Below are 22508 nucleotides of genomic sequence, written 5' to 3' on the forward strand. Positions count from 1 at the left end.
GAACTCAGGCCCTTGCACTTGCCAGGGAAGCACTTATCCACTGAGCCATCTCCCTGGCCCCCTTGCCCTTCCTTTCTAGATAGGTCTACAGAGCTATGCAGGTCCAGCTGGCCTGAAACTTGCAGCAGTCCTGCCTCAGCTTCCCAAGTGTGCACACCACCAAGCCTGGTCATCCACTTATATTATTTAGCCTACATTTGTTGACATAGGTGCTAAGTATTGTATCAGGCACTGTGAACAAAGACAACGAATAGGATGCAGTGCCTATCCTATCTGTTCCGCTTCTGTTAACTTTTAAGGACATTACTCTTATTTCTGATTAAAGTTTGCTGTTTAGTTTCTCTACTTACTTTTTTTCCTTCTATCCACAGAGAGGGGAATCTCAAAAAATGTACAAAAATTAGTCAGACTGGCACATTCTCCAGCGAGACTACAGTCTGCTTACAAGGCCCTTTCTTTTTTTCAGTGGGTATTTGGAGCAAAAGTAGAGGCCTGCAGGAAATCATTACTGTTTGACTCTACTTGGTTCCTCGTACAGTTGAGTTTTACCATACATTGACCTTGTTTGGAGTTGAGCGTGGAAATGTGCAGAGAACTTATCTTTTATGTTCGGAGAACTTTATCTTTTATGAAATGTAAAGTCTTCCTTTATATTTTTATATTTTCTTTGAATAATCTTTATATTTTCTTTGAATAACATCCTTTTGGAAACTCAGAGACATGCTATGAATCTTTATTAACCTCTTTTTCACTTGGTCATTTTTGGCTGGGCTCTACCAGTTTCCAATATATGACTGAGTTTGGGGAGGTAATCGGCTTCCTTTTGGATAAAAATTGAAGTGTAAATTGTTGGTATTGACGCTGCTGGAAAAGAGAAGCTGAGCCTGGTGTGTTGGTGCGTTTTGTCATCCCAGCTACTCTGGAGGCTGAAGCAGAGTCACAAGTTGCCAGCCTGCGCAACTAGGTTAAACTGTCTAGGGATGCAGCTCAGCGGTAGAGGGTCTCTGGGCTCAACTTGCTGCCAGAAGAGGTGAAAACAAAGCTGGCAGTAAGTGACTGAGATTTTAAATGAACTGTAGTTTCAGTTGTTGTGCAAAGGAATTTGGAATGTGAATTGCCTACTTCCTTTTAATTGAAATCTCTTACGCATTTGGGTTGGAAATATATAGTACCTTACCATAGGCTAACTGGGGATTGCTTCTTGTCTCCCTGCTGTCTCTTCTTTTCAAAAAGCATTTAGCATCCAGAGATGGGCGTGGTGGTAACGAGTGCTTTCTCCTTTCCCTGCACCCTTGTTCATACTTTCCTCTCTTCAGTTTTCATTCCTTCCATTCCCTCCTTTTCTCCTGGTTTTCTTTTTCCATCAGCCTTTAAAGTCCAGGAGACTCAGGTGAAGTTGTCTTCATAGTTAACTAAAGCTAGTTTGAAATTAGAAACAACTTATTTTTCATACGGTACAGGTTTTTCTTTAAAACATTAGTGACAACATCTTCTAGTGGTGAAATTTGGATTCAGAATATCTAGAATCAGCTTCCACCTCTTCCGTTTACCGAGTGCATGCCTTTGGGAAAGTTCGCTGCTCGTGTGCCTTTTCCCCACAGGTGTGTGAGGGGCAAAACCCCTGTATCTTACGGTCATCACGAGACTTACACGTATTTGCAAAAGTGCTTTGCGCTTAATATGGTGTCAGATAAAGTAACTGCTTATAGTCCTAGCACCTGTAGTGTCATGCCAGCTGGTTATCGACTAGGGAAGAGGCACAGGTGCAGCATCTTCCGTGAGTGCTCATGGCATGCCTTTGAAGTCTCGTGTGCTGTAGTCATGTGTAACAGCCACACGATGACTTCCGAACAGTGGTTAGCCCAAGCGTGGTGGAGTTGGTCTGTACAGGCCTGCCTGTGGCAGAGTATAATTAGACCAATGGAAAAACTTTTACTTTAGTAATAAATTCTGAATGTCAGCTTGCTCCAGAAAAGCTAGTTACACCTTCACAACTTTTGTTGTCCAAGTCTTTGGAATGAATATTCCCCTTGTAAAAAATTTTAGTTCCTGTCCCTAAAGCTTTATTTTACTGAAGTTTTTGAATGACAATAATTGTGGTTTCTCATTTTTATACATTCTGGTATTTGAATTCTTTTTTGTAGTTAGGCAGACAGCAAAGAAAAAGAATTGTGTAATACCTCTTATCTTTTCTTCAGCTTACACTTATTTTTCAAATATTTACTTAGACATATATTAACCTGAAATTGTTTTTATGTTGGATGAAAACTGTTTTAAAAATATTTGACTTTCTGGGCTGGCTAGATAGCTCAGCAAACAAAAGTACTTGCTTAGGCAAATGTGGGGACCAGGTCTGATCCCCAGCATGCCCTGCCAGCCCCTCCTGTGGGGTGCACTGAGACAGCAAATGAGACTGGGCATGGTGCTGCACACCTGTAATCCCAGTGCTTGGGAGGCTGAGAACAGGAGGATCGCTCTGAGTCTGATCGGTGTAGTGAGACCTGCATTACATACCAAAAAAAAATTGACTTTCTATCGTATTTATGGAGTACATGTTAAGCGCTCAGTACAGTGTTAAGAGCTAAAAATATGAGTGAAGATTTCTCTGTATGACTAGAGAGAAATAACAGATTTATGAAGGCTGTGGAAGAACCCATCTGGGGTTATAGCAGAATGAGACTTTGGGAAACTGGTTTCAGAGAAGGGTTCTCTGAGGAAATGATACTTGAATTGAGACATAGACTAAGATTTAAGGATGAAAGGGAGTTTGGCCATGGAGGAAGATTGCAAGCAGTAGGAAAGAGTAGGTTTTGAAGACCAAAGGGAAAAGGTTATTTCTTAAAGAAGAGGCCAGTGTGGTTGGATTATGTACCCCAGGTCTGGGCTTCCCGCTCAGGGCCCCATGTGCTAGGTAAGTGCTCTACCACAAGGAGTGATCCTTGTTTAGTATTGAGGATTGACTCCAGGGAACACTGAGCTTACCTTTTCTCCTCTCTTTAAAATACTGAGACAGGATTCCCAAAGTCGCTCAGGCACTTCTTGGTCCTCCTGCCTCAGCCTTCCATATAGCTGGAATTACAGGTATGTATCGCCATGCCTGGGCCATGGTCTGTTTTCTTTCTTTTCACACTCAATTGCATCTCTGACCCTTTTTTTTTATTTTGAGACAGGGTCTCACCAAGTTGCTGAGCTGCTCATCCTGGTGTTGAGTTTGCCATCCTCCTGTCTCAGGCTCCCAGAGTGCTGGGGTTGCAGGCCTGCGCCGCCGCACCCTGCTCCAGTGGCGCTCTTAATAGTTAACCTGCAGCCTTTATTTCTAAATAGCAAGTGATGGTACTATCTTTGACACGTGGTGCCCCCCAGCCTTGTGCAGCCTGGGTAGTCTCTCAGCCTGATGAGGGAGGGTGGTGTCATGTTCCTCTGTAGTTGGCGAATTCAGCTGCAGCACCCTAGCTAAAAAGTGGCGTGTTGGGACTAGGAATGCATTTTTGAGGCTTATAAATTTTGAATGCTGATTAATTGTCCAGATGTGGGAAAGGTAATAAATGGACAAGATAAACAAGTAGAGCTTAGGGGAATTAACTGTGTAAAACAGTGACTATTGTTAGGGGAGCTGGATGGTTTATGGCTACATTTTATTTTTGTTTTTTTGAGACTAGATCTCACTATATATTTCAGGCTGGGCTTTAACTCACGGTGTAGCCCAGGCTGGCCTTAAACTTGCAGTGATCCTTTTGCATCAGCCTCTTCTGAGTTCTGGGCTACCAGCATTCACTACCACACCCTTCGATGGTTTATGACTTTTTTTTTCCAGAAGCAGGGATTGAACTCAGGCCCTTGTGCTTGCCAGGGAAGCACTTATTCCATTGAGCCATCTCCCAGCCTCGGTTTATGACTCTTAATCTTGCTTAATTATGATGTAGTTCCGAAGTCAGTGCCTGCTTACCACATTTTGAGTGTGTAGCTGCTGTCTAAAAGAGACGCCTTTAATTCAGGCTCCTAATAACTGCCAAGAGTTAGCAACGAGGGTAACTTGTTGGAGATGTAACTAATTTACCCTGTTCAGTAACATGCCTATGGTGTTTGTCTTAAGAGAGGATGGCAGGTATTCTGAGTTCTCCCAGAAAAAGGAGGACCTTGGCCCTTCCTGTATTGTTAAGTGAATCATGTGTATAGTGTTCAGTAACCTTCAATCACCTTTGGGAAGGCATGCCAACAGATATAGTTAGAACTTCATGGTTTAGTGCTGAGTTGTTGTCACTGCTTGGAAATGTTTCCTGAGTCTTTTTCAGGGTGGGGTGTGCAGGAAAATGACATATAGGAAATGTATAGTGGACGAACGCCTCAGGTAATTGGTAGCTTGTTACACCAGGTTTTGCCTTGCCTTTTGGTTCATTTGTGTCAGCAGGAGAGTTTGGTTGGCTGCTTAGGTGCTAGAGAGAGGTAAATGAAGAGAACAGCATTATTTATTGAATGCCTAAGATGTAGCTGTTTTATATAAATTGATGTTGTATCATAAAAACCTATGAGGTATATAGTATTACTTTTATTTTTTACCCTACTACTGGGGATACAAAATTTTTGCAAAAACAAATGCATAGATTTCTGACAACTTCTTGCTTCCTGTAATGACACATTCATAAGAAATAGTGATAATACTGTATGATAAATTAATGAGTGCTGGTTATGTTCTAGCACAGGAAATACCAAGCGTGAGCGAAGGAGGCGAGGTCTCCATCCTCAAGAGGAGGTGTAGAGGACCTTGTAAGGGGACATAGGTGCATATTTTAATGAAGCCTATTTTTATTTCAGAAGATTCCCCCAGGACCATTGCTCTGATTTATTGCAGGGATAATATAAAACATTCGGAATATTACTTTTGGCTAGTGCTGAATTCTAGAGCCAGACTTGCTAGTGCATACTGTAGTCCCTGCACACTGGGAGGCTGAGGCAGAGGGATGGCAAATTGGGAGACTGTCTCAAAAAAGCCTAGGGATGTGGTTCAGTGCAAAGGCCCCGAGTTAATCCCCAATACTGCAAAAATCAAAGCAAAACTACAACAGACTTCTGGAAGTAATTTCTGTAGAAAGTTCATAAGCATACCAGTCATGAGATGAAAACATTGTAATGTGGGTTTAGGAATCATGTGGCACATGGTAGGCATTCATGTATTTGTTATGTGAATGAGCAGGCAAGTACTTAAGTGACCCACTTACCTGAAATTTGAATTCCAGGTCTGTTGTTACTTTGTGATATTAGACAAATCAGCCCCTTATGAGTTATATTTCCTCTTCTAATGAAAAAGACAGTGCTGACGGTGCCTTCCTGTGAAATCAAATGAGACAGTGTGTGAGACAATGTATTTGGCATGGTCTTGGCTTGCAGTAGATACTCAAATATTGCTGCTGCTATTATCATTATTAAGCTAATAAACCATTTAGGTACCAGTGACATGCTGTACTGTTTAAATGTGACTCATGTGCTGGCCACTTTTCTTTGGGAACACTGGTGTAGTCTTAGCTATAATTTGAACAGAGCTGAGGGTGGATCCAGGGAGTATTTCATTTCCCAGTGCCTGTGTTCCTATGGGAAATGTTTTGATTACTTCTAATCTACTTCTTTCTGGACTCAGATACCTCATTTACTTCTTGTATTTCTAGGTGAGCAGTAGAAAGGTGCCCCAAAGAATGTTCATGGCTCAAGAGCCAACAGTCAGTTCATAATAGAAATAAACAATGGTGTTTGTGAGGTAATTTCTCTTATTAGTTGCTCTTAAAATATAAAAGTTCTGTTTCTTGAATATAAACTGGTCAAGAGTTAAGATACAGATTGAATAAAAATTTATCCTTTTGTCTACAGAGTTTAAGAAAAAGATATATACAATGGACATGCCCATCTCTAGTGTTCTAGTATAGTTCTAATTTTAGGTAATAGACTTCAGAGAGGATAGTATGTTAAACAGAGAGCCAAGTAGATTTTTTTGGGGGGGCCGAACTGGGGATTGAACTCAGGCCCTTGCATTTGCATGCCAAGTAGATTTAAAATTCATGTTTTTATAAAATTTCTCTTAAGTAATTTTTAACACAGATTTTAGGAATAACATCAGAATTTGATTTTGAAAATATCATTATCATAGTTATACAGTGTAGAGTTAAATGACACGTGATATAGTACTAATTTTTCCAAAGGTCATGGATAAGAGACAGGAGTTTTCACATGTGCTCCTTTCCAAATATTGTCTGCATCTGACCCAATGGCCCAATTAGAGAAAAGGTTTCTTAAATCATGATGTTATCAAAACTTGTTAGACAGGTTATGGTTAATGTTAACTTTCTAACTCGTGTTGGATATCTACATTAAAACTTTGGTCCCACAATATGAGTGAAGTGCTGTTGTTGAATGTATTTATTAACCAAATCTGAAAACAAATAAGTAGTTCTTTTTTTGAAGATAATTTTTTGCATGAACTTTCCCCCCTTCAGGGTTTGACACTGTAGATGATTTTTTAGTGAGTGGTAATTCGTTTGTGTAACTTTTATTTAAAGAGTCCAAGGTATGATTTCATAGTGAAAGCCATGCGTTTGCAAGTCTCCGCTCTTGTCCTTGTACTGTCTGTGATCTTCGTGGATAAATCACCAGGCTGCTCGCTTTAGTCGTGTGTTGGTTATAATGGCAGTAACATCCGCCATGCCCGTCTCGGAGCCCTAGTGTGAGTGTTCCCTTGTGAGGAGAGCCAGTTGCTGCAGGAGCTATGCTGTAGCGTTTGACACCAGTGACTCAAGACAGCGAGCACTTGGTGTACAACTGACGAGTTGGAGCAACTGCAGTAGACTTGTAGGAGATTAATTATAAGTTTAGCTTGGCTGAGAGTGCGGTAGGTGTTACTGTCAGCAGAAAACAGGTAAAAAACTCGAGAATGAAAGCAGAGTCATAGGTAGCAGTAGTATGGAAAATAGGCCCTGATACAAAGTAATGTAGGCCCCTTTCTTGACTTTCTTCTCTTGCCATGCATGGGTACATAATTTTACCAGTGATCAAGTAGCTCATGAAATATTGCAACTAGTTGGTATTTCTGTGTCAGTTATACTGTGAAAAATGGTGACACTTACTTGAGAAGCCAAAACAGACTATCATTTGGTCAGGCTCATTGCAGTTTCAGCATGCTTCACAAGGCTTAAAGTTGCTGTCCAAACTGTGGTGGAGATTCTGGTTTCTAGTGGAGTAAGTGTAAAGTCACACTTATAGTGACATAAATTTCTTAAATTATGGAATTTGTTGTTTGGGCTTGCTAGTTAACTAGACCTTTACTTAGTATTTACTAGGAAAGAGGACAACTAGAGCACTGGAAGAACTTCATGGTAGTCTTCCTTAGTTCATGTCCAGAGACTTTTCATGATTAAAAAACTAGTTGGGTGTCAGTAGTACACACCCCATGACCCTGCATCTTGGAGGCTAAGGTAGGAGAGTGGCAAATTTGAGTCCAGGTCAGGCAATTAACAAGACTCTGTTTTAAAATAAAATTTAAAAAACGCTGGATATGTAGCTCAGTGACTCCAGAACCAAAGCAAACCAGAGCCAGGTGTGGTTCTTGCCTGCAGTCACAGCTATTCAAGGAAGGAGGGAGGGAAGGAGTGGGGGGAGAGAGAGACAGACAGACACAGAGACAGAGACAGAGAGAGATGGTTGGCTATTTTATAAAGTTATATAAATGAAATGTTTGAGATTTTGAACTGTCAAATAGAATTAGTTGAAATAGGAAATAAAGATAGTAATGAGGCAGCTTTTCAAACAATCTAGACTAAGGAAGTGGTGGAGATGGGGGAAAGGAATAAATTTGAGAGTTATTTGGGAGGTAAAAATCACTCATCTTGGTGACAGGTTCAATTTGGAGAGTGTGATGAGGGGGTTGTTTGTCAAAGATAGTTCTGCAGATTCTGGTGTGCATAATTGGATGGATGTTGGTTTTCTGCCAGTCACTGAGCTGGAGGCCACTAGGAGAGAACCTGAGTGGGTAGGAAGGAGGATGCGAGAGTGTAGTGAGTTTGTTTGGGACATGTTGTATTTAAAATGCCTCTCCAGTATCTTAACTAGAAATACCAAGTCCTCACTTGGGTAAGTGGTGCTAGAGGAAAGGTCTGAGTTTTGGGAGACACTGATATCTTCATGATAATTGGAATAATAAGAATTGATAAGTTATATAGTAAGAAGAGAAGAAGATTTAGGATTGAGTGTTGAGAAACACTGACATTTTGGATTGGTTGGAAGAAATTAAGACCCTCAAGATTGAGAAGAAGCATTTTACAAATGAGTGAATTTCTGAAAGGCCAAGTAGAGAGAATGATAGTGTGTCTGTTCTCCCGAAAGCCGAAGGTGGGCTTGTATCCATTGGGTCTTGATGCACATTGATCATAGAGAACCTCATGTAAAATTTCTGCAGTGGGATGCAAACCAAATTGATGTGGGCCGAAAACTAGGTAGTGGTGAATAAAGGGAAGCGGTAGGGTGCAGATTACTCTTTAAAAAGCTAGAATAAGAAAGGAGATGAAGACATCCAGATACTGACTGAGTGAATAAATGTACACCCTAAGCGTTTTAAAGAAAAGTTAAAGCACAGATTAACTGGGTTGTTTCTGAGACTAATGGGTAGAAGGCCTGTTGTCATGATCTCCTGTGATGCCTGGACAGAAAAAGGATGAGCCCTACTGGAGAGGATGGGCAGCAGAGGAACAGCAGTTATGGAAAGCACACTGCTGAGAGCAGTTGATTATTTGATACGTTGTTTTTCAAAGTTCCTGTCACCAGTGCGAGCGAGCGGTAAGAAGAGGTTGAGACTTGGAGCATGGCGTTCAGAATTTCAAATTCTGCTTTGCTGTTTGCCTTGCTTCAGTCACACAGTTGGTTGTATAGTCTTGCTGAACGGCACTGTCATCGTTTACATAATGGAGAGCGTAGTGTGTGTGTCACAGATGGATCTGTTAGGATTAAATGAGCATAAAGCACCTGGTCAACAAGCCAGCATTTGTCCTTTTTCTTCTTCCCATTGTATGGTGTAGCTGAAGCATTGACTCTGTGCTTGCCCCTAAAGAATGTTTGTAGGATTTCTTCCTTTAGCTTAACTTCTATATAAAGTAACTTGGGTGGGAACATGTATTTTTTGAAAAAATGGATATATGATTTGCTATTACAATAATCATAACCACTAAAAAAAGAATTTTGCCAAACTTTCTTGGCTTGTATGCCTTGTTTGTGTGCCTTTTAAAATTTTTTTGTGTGTTCTAAGCAAAGCATACTAATTTAGATATGGCAATTTGGTGACTTCCTGACAAAGTAAGTTTCTGTGTTTTCCTTTTGAGACACTAAGGTTAGGATAACTTTATTTTAGTATCTGCACTCTTGCCCTTCAGCATAATTTCAGACTAGACATCATGAATCCACCTAAATATTTTAAAGATTTAAAGTAAGTTTTTATTTTGGGGGTGGTACAAACTCTTGAGTCAGGATGTGAGATTTCAGGTCTGGATTTTGTTTATTTAAAATTTTTTATGTATTTCTTTTTTGTTTTTGCAGATTTGAAGATTGAACTCAGTAGCTAAACGCTCTGCTCTGAGCTGTTAACTCAAGCCCTTTTGGTGGATTCTTGACTTTTTTTCTTGCACATCTTGAGCATTAAGATGCTTAGTCCCCGGCATCTCTAGAAGAGGCCTGGCTTTATTTGAGTCAATATAGTAGTCTGTGTGGTGGCACATACCTGTAATCCCAGCATTTGGGAGGCTGAGAGAAGAGGATTGCAGGTAGGAATTCAGAAAAAAGCAAAGGGCTGCTGATGTAGACCAGTGTGAAGGCCCTGGGCTCACTCCCCTTGGTGTCAATACAGTACTAAGCACATTCGGTGTCCTTTGGAATATAGGCTTTTCTATAGAATGGGAAGTTGTTACTTCTTGCCCAGCTGAAGGTAAGGGAGACATCATTTAGTTAAGGGAATTTTGTGGGTGGGATTACTGAAACTGGTAGTCCCATTGTTCATTCAGAGAGAGAGAGGTAACCAGGTCTTCTTACCCAAATACAGGATGAATACAGGCTAAGCTTGTTTTGCAGGCTTAAGTAATATGTATATAGATCACAACTTTAAGCTAGAAAGTAAATACAAACTGTGTGGAAACTTTTTTTTAAGAGGGGAGCCTTACCCATCTGAAGAATTCACTATCTGCATTGTCTTATAAAATTTGATTATTGACAAGTCGTGGGAGAGACACAACTTAAATATATATAGTTCACATATAATAGCATGATTCTACATGATTGTTACAGATTTTCCAAGTTAAAAATTACTTTTGCAGGCCGGCCAGATAGCTCAGCGGATGAAAGTGCCTGCTTAGGCAGATGCGGGGGCTGGGGGTTCGATCTCCAGTGTCCTGTGCCAGCCCACCCCTGGGGCATGCTGAGACGGCAGGCAGTTGGCACTGGGCATGGTGATGCGTGCCTGTAATGCCAGCGCTTGGGAGGCTGAAAACAGGTCACTGTGAGGCCGATCTATGGAGTGAGACCCTGTAGACCCTGTACTAAATTAAAAAAATTACTTTTGCAAGCCCTGTGTGAGTCATAACAATATGCAATGTATTAATCATTGTTACCCTATCATATATATATACATATGCATATACATATATACACGTATATATGTATATGTGTATGTATGTATATGCTACCACGCCCAGTGTCAGTGTCATTTGCTGTCTCAGCGTGCCCCGGGGCCAGGGCCAGCACAGCTAGCACGGCAGGCTGGGGATCAAGCCCCGGCCCCTGTAGGCCCCTGCATCTGGCCAAACAGGCACTTTAGTCTGCTGAGGTATTTGGCCAGCCCCCTCCTATCATACTGTTTTGGAATTTTGTTTTCTGTGTTTTTTTGTTTTTGTTTTTGTCTCTTTAAAATAAAAAAAAAAAATTACTTGATTACCAAGCTTTCTAGAATTAACTCATAATAAATTTGTAAACTCTCAAAAGCCCATAAAAGAAAATAAATGTTACTAGTAATCTTAGAATCAACCTGAGATGACCCTTTTTAACATTTTGGTTGTGTATCTTTCCCATGATTTTTGTTCGTTTGTTCTGAGACATACATATATTCTTTATAATTTTTTGAGATGTGCTTTTGTTGTATTGATCAGCCTGGTCCTAAAAACTTCTGGGCTCAAGCAATCTTCCTGCCTTTGCCTCCTAAATAGGAGGGCTAGAGGTGTGCTCTGCCGTGCCCAGTGTATAGCCTTTGTAAAAATTAAGCATAGGTTTCTACCACATTTTCAGGGTTCTTATGGTATATTTCATTGCGTATATTTGGCCTAAGCCACTTTACCTCCAGTTTGAGCATTCAGATTGTTTGCAGTTGTGCTGGGGTGCTTCTTGCGACATCCTTGTAGAAACTGTGGAAACGATAGTTTCCCACCCTTCCCAGACCATCCCAGTTCATAGCCTTGTCTCTCTTCTAATCCTTCTTTTGTAACAAGATCATATCAGGTGGACAAGCTATGCTTCAGCTTTTGGACTTTCAGACAGTGAACATGCTGGTTTCTGTGAATTCAAGGATTAAAGAAACACATTATAAAGAAACACATAGTTACAATATGTGAAGTAAGTATTGTGATGGATTGTGTATGTGTCAGGGCCATGAGAGTTTGACGGGACAGCAGAGAAAAAAGCTTAGTGAATAGGCATTTGTTGAAAACTATTAGTATGCTGGGTGCTACATTAGACACATTACTAGGTTTTCAGTTTACGACAGTTCAGAGAGGTGTGTAAAAATGCTACTAGATGAGGACACTGAGCTCAGACAAGTGACACGTGCTCAGGTTCACTGAGGAGTAACTGGGACAACGTCAGGTATGTGTGACTGTCCAGTCTGCCCAGGACCCCGCCCTGCCACATAAAAGGATGGCTTCTAGGAGTGGCTTAATGGATGGTGGGATGATAAGTCAGCCTTTGTTAGGTGGAGGGAGTAGGGCCACTGTGTATATGTCCACAGAGTGGAAAGTGGTAATGGCACTAAAAAAGCGAGGTAACTTACACCAAGGTGCAGTATTCTTGTTTAAATTCGCACAGCAAAATGCACTCTTGGTATTCAATTCTATGAGTTTAGACAATTTAGAACTTAGTCATTTAATTATAACACAGTCAAGATACAGAACTGCCCAATTACTTTCCAGGGTTGGCCTGTTATTCTCATATGCTTCTGCTGTGTAATGAACTCCTCCCACCATCCTCCTCCTCTGGGAACTACTGATCTGTTTTTTCCTCCTATAATGTCATATAAATGGAATGTCCTATAAATGAAATCATGGAGTATATAGCCCTTTGAGTCTGATCTCTTTCACTTACTAATGCATTTCTGATTAGGGCTACAATTTATGATAGAAATATTACTGAATATCTTTGGTATTCATTCCTCAGTTGATGGGCATTTGGGCTGTTTCCAGTTTAGCTAGTACAGATTGCACTGCTAGAAACAGGTGTACATATGTATGTGGGTGCACGTAGAACGCTAGGTATGATGCTTTTACTTCTTCTGGGAAGATACCCAGAAGGGGAAGAGCTGGGCCAAAGGGGACTGCTAACCCTATTTTTTGAGGAATCTCCACACTGATTTCCACAGTGGTTGTATCAGTCCACACTCCCACCAACAGTGGAGAAGGGCTCCCTTTTCCCATAGCCCTGCCAGCTTGTATTATTGGTTTATTGATGATATCTCTTCCATATAGACGAGATCGGGCGCGTTCAGGGTGGTATGGCCGTAGACATCTCTTCCATATAGAAATCTGCATGGAAATTTTGCTGCTGATTATGTTTGTCAGCTTGAAAAGAGAACAGCAGTTATGAAGGAAGGGAAGCCGTGAATGTTGTTCTGAGCCAGATGGCACTGTTCAGTGTGCCTTTCTGGGAAGGAAACAAGAGGTGACAACCTGTTGACTTTTTTTGTTACTATGTAAATAAGTAGGTTAACATGTGCATGCCTGTGCAGAAATCTCGAAAGAGTTCATGTAAGGTAACAGTTTGGGAGGGAGGGTTGGTTTGTTTCGAGGTACTGGGGTTGAGCTGAGAACCTTCCCCATGATAGGCAAATTGCTGTGCTACTGAGGTTCATCCCCAGCCCCAGCTCTAGACTGACTGATTGATTGATTGATTTATACCAGGGATCAACTCAGGGCCTTGCACTTGCCAGGCAGGTGCCTATGCCGCTGAGCTGTATCCCTGGATTTTAATAAACTGTTTATAAATATATTCATAAATTTATTTTAGGTGTCTTTTAACACTTGGAATGTCTTCTAAGGTTGAAGCTTTTGCTTCAAAATCATAAAACATAAAACACTTTCTCTGGTAAAAGACACATAGTGAAGATGCTTTTTCTCCTTTTTGTCTCAAATAAAAAAAAAAAAAAAAAGACCTGAGTACTTTTCATAATAGAACAATATAGAGATGGTGGTCGTAAGCCACCACAGCGAGGTGTCTCTGAGAGGCGAGAATCCCCGTTCTCTGCGTTCTTGTCTGTGGATGCTCCTGTGTGGACTCTGCACCACCAGCCGCGGTGCCCGCAGGTGCCGGGCCCTCCTGCTGGCCTACGTGCTGTCCCTTTCCCGCCTCTGCCTTGCAAACTCATTAGTTTATCTAGACTGAAGATCTTCATGCTGTCATTTTGCCTTCTCTATTTATATCTTTTCCTTATTAGCCTCTGCCCTATTTTAATCAGATCTGCCTGATTTTTTTGTCTGAGGTCACAGCCGAGTGTGGTGTTGCATGCCTGTAATCCTAGCACTTGGAAGGCTGAGGCAGGAGGCTTGTCTCACGTTTAGGACCAGCCTGGGCTACAAACTGAGCTCAAGGCCAACCTGAGCTGCATAGTGAGACCCTGTCCCAAAAAGGCAAAAGAAAAGGAAAGAAGAAAAAAAAAAAGATCAAGTTCACTTACTAATCCTTAATTCATGCCAAATTCCATTTTCATGGAGTTGTTTTGAATGGTTTTTCTACTTAACTAAAACTTCCATTTGCCTTGTTTTCCTCATTTAGCAAATGATAGTGTCTCCACTTTTGTTTGGAAGACTTTAGGGTTGTATAAGTGCAGATTGAAGTCCCGGATGTACCACCTAACACTAAGGCTGATAGTCACTGTATGTTCGAGTTTTGCCTGCCTCCCATCTCTGTGTCCTGACCCCTCCCAAGGGCCTGCCTCTGGTCTTGCAGGTGAAAAGCTTGCGGGCGGGTAGGACCCAGCTCCTCCAGCACCATCTGCTGTCTGCGCTGAGTGATCAGGGGTAATGTGGAACTAGTTGTTACATATTTTAAATTTCACCCTTGCTCTTTCTTATTTCTGAGTCAGTGTGATCTTTTATTTTCTTTTTTCCATTCCTTGATCTTTAAGATGGGGATACTAATACAGTACTTGTTTTGCAGGGTGATTCTTTGTACACTCATCAAGTATTTGTTGAAGGCCTGCCTATTCTAGGCATCAGCGTAGGTGCTTGGAATATCTGTGTCATTTTGGAGTGTGCTCTAATGTTGTGAGGGTTAAATGAAAATTTGTGTTCCATGCTCAGTGCTGGGGCGTTGGCACAGAGGTCCTCCCAGTATCTCAGATCACTTTCTTGCCCCATACCCTGCCGTTTTCATCAAGGCTACAAGGCCTGGGAGTTGGGCCAAGGGGTGAAAAGCTTCATATTTGATTCACGTAGCCGAGCAGTATGTCAGGTCCTGAATCCTCGGGAGGACTGTTACTGAAGGGGCAAAAAGTTGGGACACGGAGCAGTGTCAGATGAGGTGGAGTTCAGCAGAAAGGACCCCCTTAGGATGCTTTGGAAATGTTCCTCTTCACTTTGCCTGCCACTGTTCTTTAATGCTCTTCATCCTGCTTTCCTAAGGCAAGTGGAGCTCCCTTAATCTGAAAGCCATTTGTGGCATTTTGAATTTTCAGATTAGGGATATCTGGTAAAACCTGAAATGTTTTGAAAAAGTGGGAAGTGGAAATGGAAGTCAAGAGAGTCACTTCAGTAACTTCTATATTTTGATTTTGTTCTTTTCAAAAGGTGAATTTGCTTTGCTCTTGCCTTTGCATAGAAGAGATTGTTTATACTTAAGTTTTTTCTCTCTAAAATGTGTTCAAGATTTATTTCATTGAAATACTTCATAACAGCACATTTTTAAGGCTGGATATACTATATATAAAACAGGAAGGAAGATTTTAGTGAATTGGAGACTACAGTAGACACATACACATATGTATTGTTCCAGGTATTCTTTTATCTATCTTCCTCAATATGTCTTAGAAGAAATGCACCAAGACAGACATACAACAGATAAGAACTGTGTGTAGCAAAAATGAAATAGGTGATGCTGACAGTGGGGAATCCTGACAGAAAACAGCTGACACACTCAAACTAATTTGAGGAGGATTAGAGCTAGTTACAAATATGAGGTCAGAGTTTAGAAATACCGGAAAGAATAGTATAGTTTCCTGGATTAACAATTAAGAGGATGCAAGGCCAGGGGGAGATGGCTCAGTAGAATAAGCGCTTCCCTGGCAAGTGCAAGGGCCTGAGTTCCATCCCCGGTTCTGCAAAACAAACAAACAAACAAACAAACAAACAAACAAACCAGAAAAACCAAAACCACCACCACCACAAAAAACCCAAGAGGATGGGAGATACTGCTCCGAGGCACAAGGGGCAAAGGAAAAGAGTAGCTAGTGGAACTCCCAAAAGCGGTTGTGTGGAGAAAGCCCCCTGCTGGCAGTGCTGCCTCTGGTAAATTAAAACTCAACAGTAAGGCCAGCCAAATAGCTCAGCTGATTCAAGCACCTGCAGGCAGGTGCAGGGGCCGGGATTCGATCCCAGGCCTAACCCCAGGGCCTGCTGAGACAATTGAGACTGGGCGTGGTGGCACGCACCTGTATTCCCAGCTCTTGGGAGGCTGTAAACAAGGCGGATCACTACAAGTCTGATCTAGTAGTGAGACCCTGAGCACCCTGTAGACCCTTCTCTAAAAAAATACAAAATACCAAAAAACCCACAGTGACTTTGCTGGAAGGCCACCAAGGAAGTAAGTGCCCTTGCTGTCCTTTGGCCTCTCCCACTGCTGCCCATTGCCTGCATTAGCCAGAGGGACCTGGAAGGCAGTGAGCGAGCCCTGGAATGTGTAAGCCATGCTCTTGGTCCACCTGCTGAGAGCAGAAGGGTGGAGAGTGCACTGGGAGGCCATCTACAGACTTAGCGTGCGCTAAACTAAAATCAGAATGGATCAGACATCTAAACAGGAAACCAAATACTTAATCTCCTGGAAGACAGTAGATAAAACTCTTTGAAGACCTAAGTGTAGGCACAGACTTCATGAACAAGAGCCCGATTGTACAGGAAATATTAAAAAGAACCCAAAACTGGGCTCTCATCTTACTAAAAGGCCTTTGCACAGTGACAGAAACTGCTAACAGGGTCAAGAGGCAACCCACAGAATGGAAAAAAAACATTTCATTATTCCACGGACAAAGGACTGATATCTTGAATATATAAAGAACTCAGAACCCCCAAGCTTTTAAAGACCTTATCCAAAAATGGGCATCTGAAATGAATAGACACTTCTCAGATGAAATACAGACAAATAAATATATGACAAAATTTGCTGATCATTCAAGAGATACAAATTAAAGCAACAGTGAAATTCCATCTCCAGAAAACAATGGCCATCATCGAGAAACCAAACAATAACAAATGCTGGTGAGGCTCTGGGGCAAAAAGATCCCTTCACTGTTGGAGTGTGATTGGTACAACCAGTATGGAACGCAGCGTGGAGATTCAGAAAACTCAGAGGCTTCCTTCAACTCGGGTATCTCCCTTCTAGGCATCTTCCTTAAAGAGTTAAAAGCATGATACCACAGTAATTAATACATGCATACCCTTATTTATAGCAGCCCAGTTTATGGTAACTAAATCTTGGAAACAGCCTAAATGCCCATCAATGGATGAATAAAGAAAATGTGGTTTTTATATACAATGGAGAAATCTTTATTCTGCCATAAAGATGGATTCATTTGAGACATTTTTAGGTAAAGACATGTGCCCTGTGACCATACTTTTAAGTGAAATAAATTGGACCCCTATGTTTACATACCACATAGGTTCTCTGTGAGAAACCAAAAATTAAATAAGTAGCAAAACTGATAGATATTGGAAAATAGAAAATGTTCAAATGGGAAGGGGAACAAGGGAGGGAGCAGGGGAAGGAAGAGAAAAGGGAAAAATAGAGTAAAAGGGAAAAATGGAAATAGCATTTGTAAATGAGGGGTAGAAGTGTTGAAGGGTGGGAAGGGAAATGGGCAAAAAAGGAGTCAAGGTCATGTGTAGGTACAAAGTATGTTAAATGTGATCATTATGCATGTGAAAAGGACTAATAAAATTCTAAAAATAGAACATTGCTTTCTGATAGCAATATGCATACAGGAACTATTGTAAATCTGTTGTGACAGATGAAAGTTCAATATGAGATTATTGCAGATTATTGTATATATGTATTTTTAGTGAATTTGATACAGGGTCTCACTACACAGCTCAGACTCATAGTGATCCTCCTGTTTTCATCCCCCCCAGTGCTGGGATTACAGGTGTACACCACCACACCTCATCTCTCTGGATGGCTCAGCCCACCCTGGGGGTGGGGCTGGAACACCATGTTTGGCAGGGGATTGAACCCCAGTCCCTGTGCTTGCCGGAGCAGGTGCTTAGTCCACTGAGCTATCTCACCAGCCCTATTGTATAATTTTAAATTAGTTCTCTTAAGGAAATCTTAATTCCAATTATCCTAGAATTATAGTTAGAGTAAAAATGTATTATGTCTTTTTTTTTTTTTTTTCCCTCCAGTACCAGGGATCAAACTCAGGACCTTGCACGTGCCAGGCAGGCATTTATGCCATTGAGCTATCTCCCTGGTGTTTATCATGTCCTTTAGATATTAAGAAGGACTGGTGCTTATGCTCAGTGGCATAAGCATCTGCCTGGCTGTTGTAACATCCTGAGTTCGATCCCTGGTACTGCCAAAAAAACAAAAAACAAAGGATTATAACTATCCTGTGAAAGTTTTCATGATGAGAACTTTCCTATAATACTAATTTTAACATGAAACTCTTTTCTACCCTAAAGTGTTACTATTACAGATCTCTATAGAAGATAAAAAAATATGCTATTTTTTTAGAATATTCTCTTTGGGGATTAGAGGCATCTGTTTATAGGGATGCCTATACTCCTCTGCCCGTGTGTGTGTGTGTGTGTGTGTGTGTGTGTGTGTGTGTGTGTGTGTTATACATATGATCAACAGAGGACATCATTGTGACATGCATATTTAACCTGAAGAAAACAATGCTTAGGTAATGACAATCTAGTATGGAAGCTCAGCCTTGATGTGTCTTCATAAAGCTGCAGTTGATGTGTTAGTGGACATGGTATAATGATTAGAAGTCACTAATGATGGTCTTTTTTTCTTAGACGTCATTAGCATTTAACAGCCTACATTTACCTAGATCAATAGTGGCAGGTTGTTCGTTACCATTGAGAGCTCTTAAAGGCTTGCCATTACTGACTTAGCTGGGAATTAGATACTTCAAGCTTTGGTTTTTGTATCACAACATTGTCCTTTTTTATTCATGCTTTTATTTACGGGATGTAAACTGCTGATGGATATAGTCACTTTTCCTGCCTTTTGAAGGGTGTAATCAGCCACCATTCTTCATCTTTTTCCTACCCTGTCTTTGATCTCATTATGGATTTTAGTCCTTGACTTACTGCTCTTTGATATTTTTTACTCTTTCTCTAAGAATGGTTTCATTCTTTTGGCTTCAGCTATACTTCTAATGCTAACAACTTAACCTGTCTTTTTACTTGTAACCTTTGCCCTAAATTTTATTCATTTAGTCACTCACTACATTTTTTATTCAGATCTAATTTTGTGCATGATGCAAAGGATACAGCAATAATAAAATAGATATTAAGAAGGACTGGTGCTGGGAATATAGCTCAGTGGCATAAGCATCTGCCTGGCAAGTGCAGCGTCCTGAGTTTGATCCCTGGTACTGCCAAAAAAACAAAACAAAACAAAAAAAAAACCCAAAACAAGGACTGTAACTATCCTGTGTAAGTTTTCATGATGAGAACCTTCATATAATACTAATTTTAACATGAAACTCTTTTCTACCCTATAGTGTTACTATTACAGATCTCTATAAAAGATAAAGAATATGCTGAAGGAATATTCTCTTTGGGGAGTAGAGGCATCTGTTTATAGGGATGGCGATACCCCTCTAACCTATACCTCCACTCTCAGAGGTGCTGACAGATGTGTAGAAAGCAATTTGAAATCTGTCTTAAAGACTTCCGTACTGGATGCCAAGGAGTGTAAGAAGGGCTGCCTGACCTGGACTTGGAGGAGAAATCCGAGGAAGCCTCTCTTCACCACAAGCCTGAGCAAATACGAAGGCTGCGAGGGTTTTAATGTAGTAGTGTGAGCAGTCGTCGGTGTTTCACGTGATTGAGCTCTGAGGTCCGCACGGGGCGGCGTGGAAGATGAGGCAAGGCGCTTGGGCAGAGGTGCCCAGCTTCCCAGGAGCCAGCATTTTCAGGACTGAGCGAATAGCTCGCTCTTGCAGCTTCACCTTTCTATAATTGGGACAGTTCTTCTTTGTGTCACACTCTGAAATGTCGTCTTCAGGTTTGCCTCAGCAGTTGTGACCAGTATCTGAGTAGTGTCATTTCAAAAGTCTTCATTCCTCTGCATAGTTTGGTGTGTTGACTGTCGGCATACTAACTGATTTCTGGCCCAGTTCAAAACTGGATTGAATATTTCCTTTTCTTCTCTCTTTTGGAAGTTAATATCTAAAATTTCGTTGTATTATGTTGCTGACCAGAGCAAGATGGTGACACTTTATTTCTTACAAGATAAATTACTGGGACCGGGGTGTAGCTCAGTGGCGCAGGGACTGCCTGGCAAGTGTGAGATCCTGAGTTTAAATCCCCCTAGCAAAAAACAAAGGTAATTTTTTCTGGAGGTCAGTGGTTTTAAACTCATAATCCTTTAATAAACATGCCAAACTCATACCTCCTTACTCCCATTGAAAACCACAAAGTTGGAGAGTGCAGAGACAAGTTGCAGCGAGGATAGTGGTCTGCTTGAGTTCTTATTTTGAGCAGACCATATATTTTACTGCAGAAGCCTTTTAAAGGACAAGGCCCACTCCCTCCGGCCCAGTGCTGTCTGGCTGGCTGCAGCTCTAACCTGCTGCTCGGGCAGATGCTTGTGTCCGCGGGAGGAGATCCGCCCACTGGCTGGAGCCAGCCTGTGCAGGAGTGCTGGTTCTAGCACCTCAGCACTTTTCTTAGTTTCTCTAAACTTAAATAATAACTTTAGCAAAAATGAGCGTTCTGGTTAAAGGTCAGGGCTGAGTTGATGTGCGTAGCCTGTGCCTGGCGTGTGCGAGCATGCAGTGCGTGTTGGCTGTGACATTCCCTCTGGCTTCTGTGGTGCAGTTGTCACGCTGCCCTTGCATCCTCGGCCACCGAGAGCTCTCCTGCGTCCTGCCCTGTTGCCTGGGCTTTTCCTGCTGTTTCAGGTTCGGCTCGGTTGATTCTCCTTTATTAGACTTTTATAATGCTATCAATTTACATTGACTTCTGAATCCCTTATAGGTTCTTGTATGCCTTTTGAATAGTCATATTTCTGGTTTTTATTTTGTATTCTGCCTTTAATAGTATTTCTTTCGAAACACTACATATAATTAAAAATATTGGTGAAAGTATCACAATCAGATACAGAAGAGTTTAATCTTTCCCCCTAAGACAGGTGCGCATGTGCACACGTGCACACACACACACAGACACACACACACACATAATTTCTTTTTAAACTGGGAATCAAACCCAGGACTTCCTCCATGTCACAGAAGCACTATACCACCAAGCTACCTATTATTGGTATTTATTTGAAAACAAGTTATCGAGTGTGCATCCTGCTTTTATACCTTCACCTTCAGGTCTTAAATGTAGTATCTGGTTCACAGTGGTTTGCTTCCCCCTGTATAGTTTAGCTTGGTACTGGGTATTCAACGAGTAGATGCTTAGATGTTTGACTTTTACAAAGCAAAGCCTAGAGCAAGTTAAATTTGAATATATCAAGAAGCTGGTGCATTGGGCACCACTATAGTCGGCTCTGTGGGAACCTGAGGCATGAGGGTCCTGAGTTCACTAGCCTTGGCAACATAGTGAAACCCTGTTTCCAAAACAAAACAAACACAACACAACACAACACAAACACAACCACAAAGAGGCTGCTGTATTATTTAACTTTGGTCTTTCAGGGTCTTATTTAGGTGGAAGTTTTCAAGAGTAATTATTCCCTTATAACTCATTAAAGTGGTTTTGGGAGGTTTGCCAAGGCTAATAAAACTCATTTGTTGTCTTTGGAAAACAAAGGATATGTTCTTTTCTTTCTGTTTTTATTATTTATACTTAAAGTTTCTAATTTTCTTTTAGCTATTAGTTTAAGTTCTTATGTCAAGCAAATTCTGATAGTTACTTAACTACATTTGACTGTTATGCTATTATTAAATTTATTTGTAGACCTTTGCCTTTTTGTATTTAAGATATTAAGCAGGTCAGTTAAATATGATTTAGCTATAAAATATAAGACATAAGATCTTGTTTTTTCAGCATTAATTTTCCTGGGGTCAACTTTGCTGTCTTCCCTGGGAGTTTCTTTTATTGATTGTCTCTAAAATCAGAGGTCAATGCAAGTAAAGTAATTTATTCTTAAATGCGGCATGGTTTCCTTAGCTTTTACTTTTGGTTATTATGGAGTATGTAGACTTCTCCAGAAAGGAGAAAATAATTTTAAGATTTGCATCCCATTCAGTAGACTTTACTTCCTAAGTGAACTGAATTTAACCATCTGTGTCTTTTTCTCCCTTCCCCCAACAGCTTCCATGCCTATGGCTGTTCTAAATTTGGGCCAAATATATCCATTTCAGAGAGGCTTTTTCTGTAAAGACAGCAGCATCCAGTACCCGTACCATGACAGTACCGTCACATCCACTGTCCTCACCATAGTGGGGCTGGGCTTACCCATTTCCTCTGTAAGTAAATTATTAAGTAGGTAGTGATGGGTTTGTTGTGCTGAGGGTCAAATGAAGTGGTGGCGTTGGGTGGGGGTAAATCCCAGTCCTGTCTTCACCAGTGTTACTGTGGTGAATGGTTATTGGAGAAATATGCTGTTTAACATGTGGATATTTTTCCAGTTAAAGGTCATTGTTACCAAAACAATTTGATGTCATCCTGAAGAATTATGACTGATGATTTTGAAATGGAAGGATTCATCTAATCATTTGGATGAAGTTCTTGTCCCTGTACAAGTGGAGAAACTTAGACCCATGTATATTTTTAATAATTTATTGGGACATTTTAGATATACATATGATGGCGTTCATCGTACCTATACAT

At 41.0% G+C, this 22508-nt stretch overlaps 1 protein-coding gene across 3 annotated transcripts in view; it reads left to right on the forward strand.

The window, feature by feature from the left end:
* Plpp1 (phospholipid phosphatase 1) overlaps positions 1-22508 on the forward strand; it is an 85435-nt gene that overhangs the window by 5194 nt on the left and 57733 nt on the right. For 2 of the 3 annotated variants that reach the window (XM_023708868.1, XM_023708857.1), the window contains exon 2: positions 21990-22144. The exons of the other annotated variant lie outside the window; for it this stretch is intronic. In XM_023708868.1, the coding sequence (XP_023564636.1) occupies positions 21990-22144 (155 nt within the window). The remainder of the gene's footprint in view (positions 1-21989; positions 22145-22508) is intronic. 3 annotated transcript variants of the gene reach the window in all.

This window comes from Octodon degus, unplaced genomic scaffold (genome assembly GCF_000260255.1).
Source record: "Octodon degus isolate 3935 unplaced genomic scaffold, OctDeg1.0 scaffold00001, whole genome shotgun sequence".
In the NCBI taxonomy this organism is placed as follows: Eukaryota; Metazoa; Chordata; class Mammalia; order Rodentia; family Octodontidae; genus Octodon; species Octodon degus.